Source organism: Schistocerca gregaria, chromosome 1 (assembly GCF_023897955.1).
Source record: "Schistocerca gregaria isolate iqSchGreg1 chromosome 1, iqSchGreg1.2, whole genome shotgun sequence".
In the NCBI taxonomy this organism is placed as follows: domain Eukaryota; kingdom Metazoa; phylum Arthropoda; class Insecta; order Orthoptera; family Acrididae; genus Schistocerca; species Schistocerca gregaria.
In genome coordinates, this window is record NC_064920.1 from 788,706,685 (window position 1) to 788,724,984 (window position 18,300).

The following is an 18,300-nucleotide window of genomic DNA, read 5'->3' on the forward strand; positions in this document are numbered from 1 at the left end:
TTCACACAATGAAAAGCCTTTGAGTGATCTCAAAATATCTCAAAGGGAGGTGTTCGGTTCTTCAATGCATTTAATATTTGATCAGTGAAAACATATGTATAGCATTTTCTGTTGAAAAGCCTTTCTGAAAACCAAATTGACATTTTGTTAGTACTTGATTTTTACAAAAATGTATTGCTACTCTTGAATACATTACTTTTTCTAGAATTTTGGATAAAGCTGTCAGAAGTGAAATGGGGTAGTAGTTCTTAGCATCAGAGCTATTCCCTTTTTTTGCTATGGTTTAACAATAGCGTATTTCAGTCTATATGGAAAAATGTCATGTGTCAGTGAGCTACTACATATGTGGCTGAGAATCCTACTTGTTTGTTGGCAACAAACTTTTAGTGCTCTGTCGCTCAACTCAGAAGACAAACTACATTTCTACAGCTGTTAGCTCGTAACTAGCTGTGTATGTACAAACAAGGATTGCATCATCTACTGGAATCCGACATTATTCAGTCTTACTGTTATTAGTCCTACAATGATCGCTGCTCATAATTTGTTACATCTGTACTGGGGTAAAATAAATATAAAATCATGCCAAAATTATTGTCAGTTGCATAAGGCATAACTTCTTGTATGGAATGAGGACTGTTAAGCAGAAGAGACTAAATGCCATAAAGTAGCTGTTATACCATTTATATCGAGTATTGAATTAAAATTAAAATTTGTTGTAGTACTGATAATCTGTAGGAATTCATAATAGCAGATTCCAGTAGAAGAATCAATTCTCATTAGTAACTATACAACCCACTGTGAGTTAACAGGTTCAGAAACGCATTTTGTCTGATGAGGTGAGCGAGTGAGCTCTTTCAGGTTTACCTTTGTTATGTATGTGCCACGACCTGTCTTTCTTGTGGGCCTCGGGAAATCCCTAAATGAGATTCACCTCCATAAAATGTGCTTTTTGTGCTTGGAAGAGCTTTGACACAATACATAATGTCAGTGAACTCACTGAATAACAGGGTTGCCAGATGTACAAGGTTCGGTTCCTAGTCCAAATAAGAGATTTGTGGTCTGCTGTATGAGGTACGAGGACATGGTCAGGCTCATACAGTTATGCACAAGATTCTGAGATAGAAATTTTATAACATGATTTTTTATTGTGGCCAACAATTTATGGCATTTAGTGTCTTCTGCTTAACAGTCCATATTCCATACAAGAAGTGATGCCTTATGCAACTGACAATAATTTTGGAATGATTTTATTTTTATTGTACCCCAGTACACTTCGGGTACACTGGGTACGCTACACGAAAAGTAGATGCATTGGCTATATTCGCGGATTTCTTTCATTTTAATGTAGCTTTTAAAGTTTTACTAGTTCCCTTAGCTCCCTCAGTTTACCTCGGAACTTGTGAGCAGAATCTGGAATTTTCCATATTTTTACACACTGCTGCCAATGAAAGCAATTTGTCATGTGCACCACTACAATGAACAGAACTTCACTGTGCAGTGAACACGATAGTGTTGATGATGATGATAGTGACGACGACGACGATGATGATGATACTGAAATCTAGAGTCCAGAAGGATGCAGTGCCTGCTATTGACTTGTTAATGATTATACCTGTTCTGAGTATTAACATAAATTTTTACATGGTTTTCAATGTAATTCATGTCTCACTCATTGAATAACTGTGTCACATCATGATTTACTTTTTTCTTTATTTCATATTCATCGATACAAAAAAGTACCATCACTTAATATAAACTGGCACAAATACACTCTTTTAGCATATGTATTTACTTTCATGCTGTTTACACCACAATAAGTGAGAACTGTGTGCCCGTAAGCAATACTGTGAAGAAGCCATTTCGCAGTTATGTGTTGGCTTTTGGTTTCGTTCCTCCTTTCTGTGCTTCCCATTCATCAAAAAAATGGTTCAAATGGCTCTGAGCACTATGGGACTTAACGTCTGAGGTCATCAGTCCCATAGAACTTAGAACTACTTAAACCTACTAACCTAAGGACATCACACACATCCATGCCCAAAGCAGGTTTCGAACCCGCGTTCATAACGGTCGTGCGGTTCAAGACTGTAGCACCTAGAACCGCTCGGTCAACCATGCCGGCTCCTATTCATCCCAGGAAACTAGAAGAACTTTACAAGGAATAGTGAAACATGCCCCTGTTTATTATAAGTTATAGTTCTAATTGTGCATGGAAATGATACATGCACATCAGATTGTTACTCAGCAATTCAAAAACTGTTAAATGTAATACTCAAGGAGAATAGATCTATTCTCAGTTGGTAATATATTAGACTCATTCATTTTCTAATTATGGTGCAATGTTCTCTAAAATTAGCGCTTCTGTTGGTAGATTTTTGTACTTCTTTGTTACAATTTAAATTTAAAAAATTTTAACGTAAATGCAACATGCCTGTGACTTTTCCATTACTAAAGAAGTTAAATGTTTTATTGCAGTGATGACATTAATCAATCTTTATTTATTTACAATTCGTAAAAAATTAGTTGATAAAGCCTATCTCTGGAATTCATTTTAACTAAATTTCGAATTTGGCGCACTTGAGTATGTGACGGTGAACACGAGACAGTCCAATGGAAATAAAATTATTTTTTCTCATTGATATTAATTTTCGTTTCAGTGGCCTTCAGTCACACAAAAATAGCTGTAACAGTTGCAATTCTATAATGAAAGCCTAGTATAAGTTATTGCTAAATAAACATGTCATCATTTAAAAGAAAAAGCAGTCTACTATATGGTTAGTTAGCCAGTCATCCGTGAGGAACAAATTCCATTCTTCGCATTTGTCGTTTCTATCGCAAAAGCGAAAGTAGTACTCAGCCAAGAATAGATGACCCTTTCCTCTGACGATTACCGACAATTAACGAACTGAAATTGTAACGCTGCCAACATATGCAGACTAGCAATGTGTGATGTGGCATTATTTCAGTAGGTATTTCATAATGAAGTAGCCACACATTTGAACATGAGCACATTGCAACATTCTTTAACAAAATCAGGTCTTCGTTACGGATCCCTGAGCTCACAGTGCACCAATAGTTCAGTGAAGGTATGTTTCTGGCACTGACAATAGCCCGCCTCGCCGTATGTAGTATATACTTTTCTCTGTTCCATACGCCTAGTATTGTGTCTCTTGTGTATCTATTTACTATAATTATGAGTGATTGTGAGGAGGAGGAAGTGACTGTTCGAGTACTCTTACTCCATCAAGACCTTTTGATACCTTTATTAAAAGAAGTTGTGATGGATTCTAATTTAATTAAGGAAATGGAGCTCAAATGAACTAAAGTAATAGCAGTGATAAAGAACGTTCTTGGAGAAGGCCATAAAGCAGAATTAGCCCAAAAAGTACCAAAAAAATTTCAGTCATGAAGGACAAGACAACTGACATTTCAACAGTCAAAACTGTTTGGGTCTTGCTACGCCATTTTGATCAAGGAGCTCAAAAACATGTAGCACATTTTGGGAGTTGCACAAAGTTTTTAAGGAAAGAACCGATGTTGATGATATTCCCAAAGCCATTGCCAAGATTTTATGCAGATCTTTTATCGATTCATTTACCAGCTATAATGTCCCACTGTAAAATGTTGTAGGCTTTGGCTTAGATGGGTGTGACGTCATGATGGGTGAAAACGACTCCATAAAAAGTAGATTCCAACCTAATTTTAAAGGAACCAAAATAGTGAAATGTGTTTGTCACTCAGCCCATTTGTGTGCCAGCGAACCATGTAAACAGTTACCTGAGAGTGTATAGTAATAAAAATGTTCAAATGTGTTTGAAATCTTATAGGACTTAACTGCTAAGGTCATCAGTCCCTAAGCCTACACACTACTTAACCTAAATTATCCCAACACACACACCCAAGCCCGATGGAGGACTCGAACCTCCGCCAGGACCAGCTGCACAGAAAGTTTAGAGTAACTAACTCGTGATAGTTATAACTTTTTTAAGCACAGTGATAAACGCCAGTTTGATTTTCGCAACTTCCAGTCATTTGTGGAAGTGGAGCCCCACAAAATTCTTAAGCCATCTCAGAGAAGATAGCTTTCATTGTCAGCAGTGGCTGAAAGAATATTAGAGCAGTGGGAAGCCGTATGTCTGTTTTTTGTCGATTTCATGAAAAAGCCGATGTGCAAAATCTGGCAGTATTTATTTCTGAAAAACTCAGCAATCCATTCTACAAACTTAATTTTTATTTCCTTTAGTGGTCGCTCCCTTTATTTAATAAATTCAGTGTGGAATTTCAAAGCGAGAAATTAGTTATTCACAATCTAAGTACTTGAATTCTACCAGGAAATCCTATTGCGTTATTTGCAACGCGAATATGTCATGAGGCCAAATGTAGGTGAAATAGACCCTGAAAGTCAGCTGCATCAACTCCATAACACCGAACTGTATCTTGGTATCGAAGTGTATGAGCTTTTAAAACATTCAAATGTGGTCAGACATCCTGCAGATATTGAAACAATTCTTCTCCTGTTACAAAATTTTCTACAAAGTTGCTGCCATAGAAATAAAAACGTGATTCAACATCGAGGACCCTGCCTTGGCAAAGTTACAAGTTTTCAAACCAGAATCATCTCTCTCTTATAATATCAGGAGCCGTTTCCCAACACTGATGCCTCTTATTGAAGTGGTTCCACTTATAATTGCACTAGATGATCACGCAAAAAACAAATAATAGACAATCAATGGAAACGGCTGCCAAACGCACAAGCTCGGTATCCTAAAGGATTGGATGAAATTAGTGAGTCAAATAAGTTTTAGGATTTTTTACTGAAAACTAAAGATTTTTTTGAGCTGGCTCTCTTTGCTCTGCCTCATACAAATGCTGGCTGCCGGCGTGTTTTCAGTAAGATTAATTGGATGAAACCAGACGTAAGAAACCGGCTAACTGCGGGAATTTGAATGGGACACTTGCTGCAGAGAGTGTAAAAGGACCATCACATACTGGAAACTGTGTCAATTTTGAACTGACAACAGACCTTTATAGCCATAAGACTTGTGAAAAATTATATGGCACCATAAATAAGAACGATGACAGTCTTCCAAGATAATACTCGCAGCACCTTCAACTGGATGTGGTAACTTCTGTGAACTACGACTCTTCCCATATTTTGCTGACGTTAGAGTCTTGTGTAAATCGCAGTTAGGATTTCAGAAATGCTGTTCTACTGAGGCAGCAATATACAATTTCACTGTCCACATAATTGAGTCTTTAAATAATAAAATGTCACCAGTAGGAATATTGTGTGACTTATCTAAAGCATTTGTTTGTGTGAACCATGACATTATGTTGGAGAAATTACAATTCTATGGTATAAATGGAACAGCATATGGGTGGTTTAAGTCATACCTACAGAACAGGAAGCAAGAAGTCTCTTTATATGCTTCAAGTGATTCAAAGGCGTTTGCCACTTCATCTAACTGGGGTGAAATTACATTAGGTGTTCCACAAGGTTCGATCATGGGTCCTCTCCTGTTCTTGATAAATGTGAATGACCTCCCTTCTTATGTGAAACAAGATGCTGAACTGATACTGTTTGCTGATGATACAGGCATTATTATTAATACAGTAAAAGTAAGTCCAATTGAAAATGGTATAAATAAGGTTTTTGGAAAAGTTATTAATTGGTTTTCTGCAAATGGGCTTGCTCTGAACTTTGAAAAAACAAAGTACATCCAATTTTCTGCTGCAAAAAGCATAATTCCTTCAATGAACACAACGCATCAAAAGCAGTCAGTAGCCAGGGTAGAGCATACCAATCTTTTGGGTGTACGTATAGATGAGAACCTTAATTGGAAAATTCATATTCTGGATCTCCTAAAGTGACTACATTCAGCAACTTTTGCAATCAGAATAATTGCCAATTTTGAGGATGTAGAAATTAGTAAGCTAACATACTTTCACTATCTGATATCATAAGGAATAATATTCTGGGGCAAATCAACACTTAGGCAAAAGGTATTCACTGCTCAAAAGAATAATTTGTGGGGCTCATAGTCGCACATCTTGTAGGCATCTGTTTAAAAGGTTGGGAAATCTTACAACTGCTTCACAGTAGATTGACTCAGTAATGAAATTTTTTTCTCAACGACATGGATCAGTTTAAAACCAACAGCGACATTCAAGATTACAATACCGGAAAAAAAAGACCTACACTATCCTTTACTTAATCTATCTTTGGCACAGAAAGGGGTAAAATATGCCGCTATAAAACTTTTTGATAAATCACCAGATGAAATAAAATGTCTGACAGACCGCAGTAATAGTTTCAAAAAGAAGTTGAAATCATACCTCCTTGACAACTCCTTCTATACCATAGATGAATTCCTGCATATGAGTAAATATCTCAGGAGATTTACTATATGCATTTTGTGCCATTTAAGGGAATGGGATAGATAATAGAAATATTTAGTTATAACACTATAATGAAAACAAACAAAATTGTTTCCTGTGAGTATTTCTTCTGCATTTGACACGTTCCACATTAGAACGGCTTTTCCATGCTATTGATCAATGGAACACGTAACTAACTAACTAATCTGTGGCGGTGCCGTGGCCTAAGTCGAACCTCTCTAATGGCAGATCAGGGACGAAAAACGCTTCAACGTCACCAAACATTTGCCAAAGTAACGAAGAGGTTTTTCCCCTTAATGAGAGGGGAATATATTCCAGTCAGCTAACAACACAGTTAACTAAAGTGCCTCAAAGATCGTCTACATAATAACATGTCGCTTACCTGTGTAATTTTATAAACTAATAAATTATGAATTAATTGTTATATCTCGTGGTGAGATTATTTATTAGCTTGCATTCTCATTTAACCTCAAGGTATAATGTGCTTTTGCGAATCCTTGGTACTTCCAAGAGGGAAATAAAATTATATCATAGTTGTTAATCGTTATTAAGCATATTCGCATTCCAGTACGTCTCATTATTATCATCGCTCCGCCGCCCCCTCCACCCGTCTGGCCCAAACAACCGAGACGAGTGATGTGTCCAGATTACTTTGGGTCTAGAAAATACGGCCACCGTAACACTTTATTTGTTTCATTCAAAATTTATAAATTAGCAAATGTCTGCTAAATTCACAGTCATTTAATAAGTCTTATTTTTGGTTTTATATAATTTTTAATGTTTCATAAATGTACGGGATCTGAAAGCCAAAGTATGAGATTTTTAGTTGTTTATGTACTAGGAAAAAATTTCTGGGGTTGGCAGCCGTGCTGCGTAAGGTACACACACATATAGTTTAATGTTTATTATTGCGAATGGAAGTTGTTTCTGCTAGGAATTCAAGTGACGGTTTTTGTACGGAGATGTGTCTTCTGGGAAAGTGTTGTGAATTTAAATGATTAAATTAACTAGTTTTGTTGAGAAATTTTGGAAGAATATGAGTTATTACGCTGTTGCGAAGGGCAGATATCCTGGAGTTTATTCTTCGTGGTAAGTACTCATATCATCGTTACAAGTATTCGATGATAATACTTTATTTCGTCAGTAAAGAGCTGTGGGAATTTTGCGAAGAATGGGGACAAGAAGTTAATTATTTGGTAAGTAACTGTGTTTCACGCATTTGTGTTCTGGTTTATTGCTGCAGTGTTACGTTGGATTTGTGTTTTACAACTGGTGCGTGGTGTGGTGCAGTAAATGAATACTAGTTTTTGCGTCCAGTGTTTCTCTTAGAATATATGAGATAATTGGAAATTTTAGGCGGATTTGCGTGCACTTTAACTATGGCCAGGGGCACCCTACATTAATTTGAATGATCCCTATTAAAAACCTACTTAATACCGACTTTTAAATAATTTTATTGAAAGTAAAATACCAGACTATACCATTATTGGCGCCGTTGACCATTGCCATACCCCCCCCCCCTTTTTTGTGTGTGTATGTGGGGGGGGGGGGGGGGGATCTTATGGGACAGGTGTACCGATTCAGTATGAGAAGGTGGCACATGCAGTGGTTACTGATGAGTAATAGAAGTGCCTGTTAGTGTTTGTTGTAAAATACAGTAAAACCAATTTACAGTTTTGTTAGTGTTGAGCCTGACAAGACATCCTGTCAAACTTAACTAAACGTTTCCTCTGAAAATTTCCTGTACAGACAGATCGGAAACCCACTCATAATGGAAATATATATTAGATCTAATGGCATCAAATATACCTCACAACTTTGAGGACGTCCACATCAAAACTGTTAACGGGTGACAATGACGCAACTGTAGCAACACTGATTACCAAAGGGCAACTAAAAGATGTAGGCCTAGCAAGATTTGTATGTTCAGTAAATTAGATAAAGAAGTAATTGTTCCATACAGTGGTGAAATTGCCTTGATTCCTCCCCTCCCCCCGACAGTGCCCTCCCGTTTGTAGGTGAGGCAGACATATGCAGTACTTTGCACCAATTTTAGTCCAAGCTCTTGATTTATTTTTATAAAATTAATTGTTATTTACATTTTAAGACTTACTAAAGGAACTGGGTGGAAGTGCATATGTCATCTGATCCGTTGTTTTTCTTCTAAAGTGTGTCCGTCCCCTTAGCTGAGGACTCAGCATATCTGTCTGCTGTGTAGTGGGCCCGGGCCCAATTTCTGGCCAGGTTAGAGATTTTTCTTCACTCAGGGACTGGGTATTGTGTTGTCTTCATCCTTGTCATCGACACGCAGGTCACCCAATGCGACATCAACTGAAAAGACTTGCAACGGGGCACCCGAACTACCACAGGTTCAGTCTCCCGGCCATTAGTGCCTTCTGAACTGTGAGTGTTAATCTCAGGATAAACACTGAATAATTGACATTTTAGTGTTTGTACATAGGCCTACCCAGTTACTTCATCTGAATGCACTGTTACCATTTACTACTTGGTTATTCCTACTTATTACCGAATGACTACTTTGTATCGTGTATGCTTTGAAAGAATTAGCTTCTTCATGTATTCCTCATTCAGTTCATGAAACTACGTGTGCACAAGTGTATCCAACAGTTCCTGTGTGTTCTGTGGCGACAGCATTTTCATTAATCTTCCAACAATTCTCAATAGAATTGAGATCAGGTCCGTTCTGATGTTTGAACTCTGTTTTGTGCAAGGGAAGTTTTTATGTGAATCATAAAAATGCGGAATAATTATGCTGGGAAATCATCTGCTTCATGATGGATAACATTGATCACAGGACTTACAATCGAAGCTCATCCTGCAAAATGTAACAGCAAACATTTCCAAACTGGTGTCTTATTGTGGTTGTAAGCTTCATGTCAAGGATACTGATGTACACATTTGCATTAACTGTGCAACATATGAAGTCCAGATGGCCTACTCTGTAGAAATGCATCGTCACACCATCTGTCCTGCTGGATGTTTGACTAAATGTGTATTTTATATGAAGGCAAAAAATTTTCACCTACTCTCTGATGCATCAACCCTCTGCCATTGGGACCATGCAGATTAAATTTCGACTCATTGAAAAACTACTCTTTTCTATATCTCCGGCAGCCATGTCACATGTGCTTTTTGCCTATATTAGCCACTATTGTTGCATTGTTTGTCAATAAAGGCTTCTTTCTAGGTTGATGTGCAGTGACTCATCTTCCAGTAGTCTGTTTCCAATAGTTCTACTATTTACTGAGATGCCACAAATGTCTTCCCTGTCTCATTTTATATATATTTATGACAGGTGACAATTCGTGAGAAAAAACCTCAATGTTCTACCCTATTTGACAGTAGATACCCTCGTCCAATCTCTTCCTTTCATGCAATCAGCATTACTTTCGCCCTGTATTTTTGCAGTAACCTAGACATTGCAGACGTGTTAAATCTTATCTGAGAGGATATCTTCTTGGACTGAGCTCAACTGAGGCATAAGCAAATATAGAAGCTGTGTTCTTTGGCATCAATTCCTCTGACACCCATCTTTGCATTTCACTGTGTCAATTTAAAATGGCTGTATGCATATTGCTGCTTCATTGCAGCTGACGACAGTGGTAAAAAGGAGTTGGCTATTGTTTAAAAAAAATTGATAGCAAGTAAAGCAATAAAGGCAGGCATATGTAACCGATGTTTTAACAACATTGAACTGATGTAACCTGAAGCAAACAGTCACAAAAGTCAAAATTATGAAGTAATAATTGGTGATTTAATAACTAATTCCATCACTGTAATGCAGTGCAATCCCACCACTGTATCTCAGTGAGGAACTCGAACTGTCTAGCTCAGGACAGGAGTTTTTAAAGGAATTATGGATCAAATTTAAAAGAATGACCATACACTGGATAGATATGTACCCAGTAAAACAATTCATGATGGGAGGTGCCTGCCATAGTACACAGTCATTGTAAAGAAATTTTGAAAGAAACTAACTGTTGCGTAATAGGTGTAAAACAAAGTAAGGGACTATAGCTCTGGAGATTCAAAATGAAACACATTTATGTATCAAGAGAGCACGGTGACTACTTTAGCAGAATACTGCAGAAAGATCTTCCACAAAACCCAAAGAAATTGTGGTCATATGTAAAGGTTGTTAGTGGCACTGAAGTTAGTGTCCAGACACTGATGGACGAGACAGGGACCGAAATTGTGTGTTGTAAAGAAATTTAAATTGTCTGTGATCGTAATTTCTAGGTATTTAGTTGAATTTGTGGCCTACAGATTTGATTGATTTATTGTGTAACTGAAGTTTAATGGATTCCTTTTAGCACTCATGTGAATGGCCTCACACTTTTCATTATTTATGGTCAGTTGCCAATTTTTTGCACCATACAGCTATCTAATCGAAATTATTATAAAGTTGTTTTTGATCTTCTGGTGACTTAATTAGGTGGTAAATGAGAGCATCATCTGTAAACAACCAAGATGGCTGTTTGGATTGTGTCCTAAATCATTTAAATAGATAAGGAACAACAGAGGGCGTACAACACAACCTTGGAGAGTGTCAGAAATCACTTCTGTTTTACTTTTCATCAATTACTGTGAATTGTGACCTCATTGACTGGAAATCATGAATCCAGTTGCATAACTGAGATAATATTTCATAAGCATACAATTTGATTACAATCCACATGTGAGGTATGGTGTCAAAATCCTTCTGGAGTTCTAGAAATATGGAATCAATCATCATAGATTTAGAAAGCAACACTTGCTTAAAACTCAGTTTGCCCTTTTTTCATGTGATATCCTGTGAACCATAGATGAAGGGCAACAGGCAGTCCATATTCCTAGATCCCTGGAAGCACTTGATGCATTCCCCCACTGCAGACTGTTAACAAACGTCTGAGTATATGTATTATATGAATGGCTCGAAGTTTCTTTGTCCTTGACAGTGAGTGTTCATCAGAGACAAGGATATCCTCAAGAGTGCTCCAGGGAAGTGTGATAGGACTGCTCATCTTCTCTATGTACATAAATGATCTGACTGACAGGGTGATCAGCAATCTGCAGATGTATATTGATGATGTTGTGGCATATGGGAAGGTGTCGTTACTGAGTGAGTGTAGGAGAATACAAGATGACTTGACAAAATTTCTATTGGTGTGATGAATGGCAGCTTGCTCTCAATTTAGAAAAAGGTAAGTGAATGCCTTTCAGAAGGAAAAAAACAATTCTGGAATATTTGAATACAGCATTAGTAGTGTGCTATCTGACACAGTCATGTCAAATGAACCTCTTGGTGTAACCTTGAAAAGCCATATGAAATTGAATGAGCACATAAGGCCAGTAGTGTGGCACGAGAATGGTTGATTCAGTTTATTGGGAGAATTTTAAGGAAGTGCAGCTTATGTGCAATGGAGATCACACACAGAACATTAGTGCAATCCTTTCTTTAGTACTGCTCAAGTGTCGGGAATCCCCATGACGTTGAATTTAAGGAAGAAATCAAAGCAATTCAGAGGTGTACTGCTGTATGTATTACCGATAGGATTGATAAACATACAGTTATTATGGAGATCCTGTGTGACCTCAAATGGGAATCCTGGGAGGGATTTTGTGAAATGCTATGAAGAAAATTTAGAGAATTGGTATTTAAAGCTGACTGCAGAATGATTCTACTGCTATCAACATACATTTTGCATAAAGATCACAAAGATAAGAGAAATTAAGGCTTATATGGAGGCATATAGACACTTGTTCTTGACTTGCTGTATTTTCAAGTGGAACAGGAATGGAAATGACTAGTAGTGGTATAAAATGCCATGTGCCACGCACCATATGGTGGCTTGTGGAGTATGTAGATGAAATGTATCATTTCTCCGTGTACACGGTCAAACATAAATCAGGGGGAACAAGCAAGCTGACATAGTAGCCGTGGGCTCCTGTAAGAAACACAGTGTGATAGTGTTACATACCTGTGTGTGCTTAAATCAAACAATGGAAACTCCAGGTAGGAGTATCAACACTGTAGGAGAAGATAGATTGCTACGTACTGTGAAGAAGACATGTTAAGTTGCAAAAAGGCACAATTTAGGCACAGAGCTTTCAGCCACAGCCTTCATCAGCAAAAAAGAAAGGCACAGAAGCAAGCACAGCTCATGTACACATGACAGCCAACTCTGGTAGCTCAGGTAAGACTGCAAATATCTCATTGGGTGGAAGCAGTAACCTTTGGAGGGGGTGGGGAATGGGAAGGGATAGTAGTGTAAGGGGGTGGGGGGGAGGGAATGCTGTCTGGTGGAGTGTGCAGGGACTAGAATGCCATCAGGTGCAGTGCCAGGAGGTTGTGGGACAGGGAGGTGGGGAAAGGAGGAGACGAGATGGGGGAGGAGGTGATAGTACAGAGGGAGTGTAAATTATTGGGTGGAGGGTGTGGGCAGTGTGTGTTACTGTAGGTCAGGCTGGGATTATGGGAGAGGGAAATGTGTTGTAAGGATAACTCTCATCTGCACAGTTCAGAAAAGCTGATGATGGAGGGGAGGATCCAGATGACTTGGGTAGTGAATCAGCCATTGAAATCGAGAAGTTATATTCAGCTGCATGTTGTGCCACAGGGTAGTCTACTTTCCTCATGGCTCAGTTGCGGTGGCCATTCATCCTGGTGAACAGCTGATTGATACTCACTCCAATATAAACAGCTGTGCAATGATTGGAGCAGAGCTAGTAAATGACATGGCTGCTTTCACAGGTAGCCTGAGCCCTATTGGTGTAGGATAAACTTGTGAAAGGACTGGAATAGGAAGTGCTAGATGGGTGGATTGGGCAGGGCTTGCACCTGGGTCTTCCTTGTGCCAAGGGATTGTGAGTGAGAGTGGCTTAGGGATGGACAAGGATGTTGTGGATGTTGGGTGATGGAACACCACTGTAGGAGGGGTGGGAAGAATCTCTGCTAAGATGTCGCTCATTTCAGGGCATGATGATGGGTAATCAAAGCTCTGGCAAAGGATGTGATTCAGTTGTTCCAGTCTTGAGCTGGTACTGGGTGATGAAGGGAGCACTCCTTTGTGGCTAGTTCTTGGGGGTGGTGGGAGGATTGTGGATGTGAGGGGAAATGGCATGGTAGATATGTTTGCAGACTAGATCGTAGATATAGAGCCTACCTGTGAAGGGCGTGCTGAGACCCTCAGCATTCTCAGTAAAGGAAATCTTGTCATTGCAGGTACACCGTCCGTAGGTGGACAGGCTGTATCGGAGGGAATTTTTGGTGTGAAAGGGATGACAGCTCTTAAAATTCAGATACTGTTGGTGATTTGTGGGTTCAATGTGGATAGATGTGTGGATGGAACGTCAGAGAGGATGTGGTCAACATCTAGGAAGGTGGCACGCTGGGTTGATGGGGACCATGTGAAATGGATGGGAGAGGAGGTGTTGAGGTTGTGAAGGAATTGAAGATAGTGGCTTCATCCTGAGTCCATGTTGTTGTTGTTGTTGTTGTTGTTGTGGTGGTGGTCTTCAGTCCTCAGACTGGTTTGATGCAGCTCTCCATGCTACTCTATCCTGTGCAAGCTTCTTCATCTCCCAGTACTTACTGCAACCTACATCCTTCTGAATCTGCTTAGTGTATTCACCTCTTGGTCTCCCTCTACGATTTTTACCCTCCACGCTACCCTCCAATGCTAAATTTGTGGTCCCTTGATGCCTCAACACATGTCCTACCAACCAATTCCTTCTTCTGGTCAAGTTGTGCCACAAACTTCTCCCCAATCCTATTCAATACTTCCTCATTAGTTACGTGATCTACCCATCTAATCTTCAGCATTCTTCTGTACCACCACATTTCGAAAGCTTCTATTCTCTTCTTGTCCAAACTAGTTATCATCCATGTTTCACTTCCCCATACAAATACTTTCAGAAATGGCTTCCTGACATTTAAATCTATAATCGATGTTAACAAATTTCTCTTCTTCAGAAACGCTTTCCTTGCCATTGCCAGTCTACATTTTATATCCTCTCTACTTCGACCATCATCAGTTATTTTACTCCCTAAATAGCAAAACTCCTTTACTACTTTAAGTGTCTCATTTCCTAATCTAATTCCCTCAGCATCACCCGATTTAATTTGACTACATTCCATTATCCTCGTTTTGCTTTTGTTGATGTTCATCTTATATCCTCCTTTCAAGACACTGTCCATTCCGTTCAACTGCTCTTCCAAGTCCTTTGCTGTCTCTGACAGAATTACAAAGTCATCGGCGAACCTCAAAGTTTTTATTTCTTCTCCATGAATTTTAATACCTACTCCATTTTTTTCTTTTGTTTCCTTCACTGCTTGCTCAATATACAGATTGAATAACATCGGGGAGAGGCTACAACACTGTCTCACTCCCTTCCCAACTGCTGCTTCCCTTTCATGTCCCTCGACTCTTATAACTGCCATCTGGTTTCTGTACAAATTGTAAATAGCCTTACGCTCCCTGTATTTTACCCCTGCCACCTTTAGAATTTGAAAGAGAGTATTCCAGTCAACATCGTCAAAAGCTTTCTCTAAGTCTACAAATGCTAGAAATGTAGGTTTGCCTTTCCTTAATCTTTCTTCTAAGATAAGTCGTAAAGTTAGTATTGCCTCATGTGTTCCCACATTTCTGCGTAATCCAAACTGATCTTCCCCAAGGTCCGCTTCTACCAGTTTTTCTATTCGACTGTAAAGAATTCGCGTTAGTATTTTGCAGCTGTGACTTATTAAACTGATAGTTTGGTAATTTTCACATCTGTCAACACCTGCTATCTTTGGGATTGTAATTATTATATTCTTCTTGAAGTCTGAGGGTATTTCGCCTGTCTCATAAATCTTGTTCACCAGATGGTATAGTTTTGTCATGACAGGCTCTCCCAAGGCCGTCAGTAGTTCTAATGGAATGTTGTCTACCCCCGGGGCCTTGTTTCGACTCAGGTCTTTCAGTGCTCTGTCAAACTCTTCCCGCAGTATCGTATCTCCCATTTCATCTTCATCTGCATCCTCTTCCATTTCCAGTACATCGCCCTGGTATAAACCTTCTATATACTCCTTCCACCTTTCCGCCTTCCCTTCTTTGCTTAGAACTGGGTTTCCATCTGAGCTCTTGATATTCATACAAGTGGCTCTCTTTTCTCCAAAGGTCTCTTTAATTTTCCTGTAGGCAGTATCTATCCTACCCCTAGTGAGATAAGCCTCTACATCCTTACATTTGTCGTCTAACCATCCCTGCTTAGCCATTTTGTACTTATTGTTGATCTCATTTTTGAGACGTTTGTATTCCTTTTTGCCTGCTTCATTTACTGCATTTTTATATTTTCCCTGAGTCCATATCATGAAGATATCATTAATGAACCTCAAACAGGGTAGGGGTTTGGCATTTTGGGAGGCTAGGGAGGTCTCACCAGATGACCCACAAACAGATTGACATAGGGCAGCGTGCAACAGTACCTAACAGTTATTGATAAATGTAGTTGCTGTTCTAAGTAGCAGTCGCATACGAGCAGACAAGTTGCGTCTCTATCTGTGGTTACTCATACTTTAGATACCAGGACTGTGCACGGCTCAGTGTAAAAATAGCAGCTCAATGTAGTCATAGGTTTGAGTCGCATACATTTGCATTCATGCCCTGCAGGTAATTCACTGCAGATAATGACCTGTAGCTGTGATCTTGCAGTTAAATAGTCTGTGTGTTGGCTAGAATTGAGTGTTAATAAAACACAGAAATATAAAATAAAAGATCAGTGAGCAATTTAACAAAAAAGAGTTCTATTCAAAATCTGTAATTGATGAAGATGACCGAGAATTATGTTATAAAACATTTATTCAAGACAGGACATCTCAAATAAACGGGAAGTGGTCGTATGATATTCAGTTAAAATACTGACAGAAAATACCCTTATCAAATGAAGTAAACTTAAGTTGAGAAGGCGGGTAGCAAATCCCCAAAGTAAATAGTTAGTAAAGACTCACAAAAATCAACTCCAATTTGTGATCACAGTGCATTAAACATTCACCAGCTGAAAATAGTTCAGATTCAGTATGATGATTCACAAATGAATATGCACGGTACAATGAACATAAACGCATACTTTCTCTGTCCTCAGTTCCTTAACACGGCTGGAATAAGTTAGTCTTATTCCGGAGCACATTCAGACCTCTTGAAATATGAAGTCCCTTCAGAAGTTGAAGTAATGGCCATTCACTGCCCAGAGTCAAACACCTATACAACTGAATCGTGCAGCTCTGCCTTCTTCAAGAACTTGGACATAAAGTGTCCAGAATTGCTCCTTGAGCTCTTCACTTGAGAATTCCCAGACTCCACTTGAAACCTGTAGTGTTCCACAACTGTCTGCTTTTCCATTGGCTGATGGCCGCTCCCACCAAAAATACATTGTCCTTAATCTCTACAGACATGATTTGTTTCAAGTTGAACACTTCTCAGGTTAAGCTAATGTATTACAACAATATTTAATAAAGAGATTTTATAAATGTTCAGTCACATTCAGAACAATAACAATAAATATAAATAAAGATTTGCCCATAAATAAACAAGCCAGTATTCGTGCACAAATGTGCTCACAATAAATGATTGTTGTTAAATATGGTTTAAACAATTATTTAGGCTTGCTTGTCAAAAGTGTCTTTTGGTTCTTTTTTTCCCCATCAACTAATACATGCAGCTGGCCACTTTTAAATTACCACTGTGTTTGGTTTTTTTATTTTTTTTTAATAGCAATTGCAGTCAACATTAAAAATGAAGTTACTGACTAAATAGCAAACTGTTGATTAGATAAAAACATAAGTATGACAAAATGTGAGGTATTGATGCTGAGTTCATAAGCTGTGTAAATATGGAGAATATGATGTCCTGACAAACATTGACGTAATGAAAAAGATATAAAAGAGTTTTAAATCAATGAATAAAATAGAGTTAAATACTTAGCTTTCAGGGATGATAGCTGTAGTGGTATTTCTGAGATTGCAGACGTATTCAGATTTGCGCTAGTATTTGACTGTGAGTTATTGTTGAATCTCAAAGATCTGTAACTGAGCCATCTTTAAGAATCTCTGACCCTCCACCATTTCTTGGAGCATCTCTTGCACAAAGCCCATCTGAGTAACAGCCGTCCAAATTCCCAGCTTCGGGATTTTTCCCCATTTCAGGCAATGCTGCTAATCTTTGTACCTGGATTCATTCGTACCGGTCACCTAGCCAGGAGCCGGAACTGCCGTGGCATGCCCTGAGACCTGGGCCCACTAGCGTTCAGCCATACAACAAATTCATTTTACCTCATACTGATACTGGGTGGCCAAGTAGCTCACCTAAATATGTGTAATGGTACAGTTGCCATGTAGGTGCTGTCGATTTGTTTGCATATCTTCCCTTCAAAGGAGAACTAATTGAAGGTTAGGATGAAGTTAGTAAGATGTTTAAGGAAAGAGATAGTGGGTTTGGAGTCTGAAGGATGTTGGGAACAGTAGTGTTCAATAGTAGTATGACCGTGGGCATGTGAGAGATGTTGGTGTATAGGGAGGTGGTGTCAACAGTGACAAGTAGGGGTCCAGGAGGTAAAGGGATGGGGATGTTGGAGAGTATGTGAAGGAACTGGTTTGTATCTTTGTTGTGGGAGTCTAGATTTTGGGCAATTGGTTGGAGGTGTTGGCCAGTGAGGGCTGAAATTCTTTCAGTGGGAACATAATAAACAGCTACAACTGGGGTGGGTGTAGGATTGTAGGTTTTGTGGAGCATGAAGGTGAGTGTGCAGTGTCTCATAAGTGTGAGGAGGAAATGGATTCAGGGTAGAGGTTCTGGGAACATCCTGAGGCTTTAAGCAGGCACTGGAGGTTTTTTGGACTTGTGGGTGGGATCATTCGGACAGAGT

The 18,300-nt window shown here is 38.9% G+C and overlaps 1 protein-coding gene across 1 annotated transcript in view; it reads left to right on the forward strand.

The window, feature by feature from the left end:
• Nucleotides 1-6,584: 6,584 nt before the first annotated feature.
• The window catches only part of LOC126269529 (ribonuclease H1-like), a 126,251-nt gene continuing 114,535 nt past the window's right edge, over nt 6,585-18,300 (forward strand). Inside the window, exon 1 of the mRNA XM_049974000.1 lies at nt 6,585-7,485. Within this exon, the coding sequence (XP_049829957.1) occupies nt 7,391-7,485 (95 nt within the window). The 5' untranslated portion in view covers nt 6,585-7,390. The remainder of the gene's footprint in view (nt 7,486-18,300) is intronic.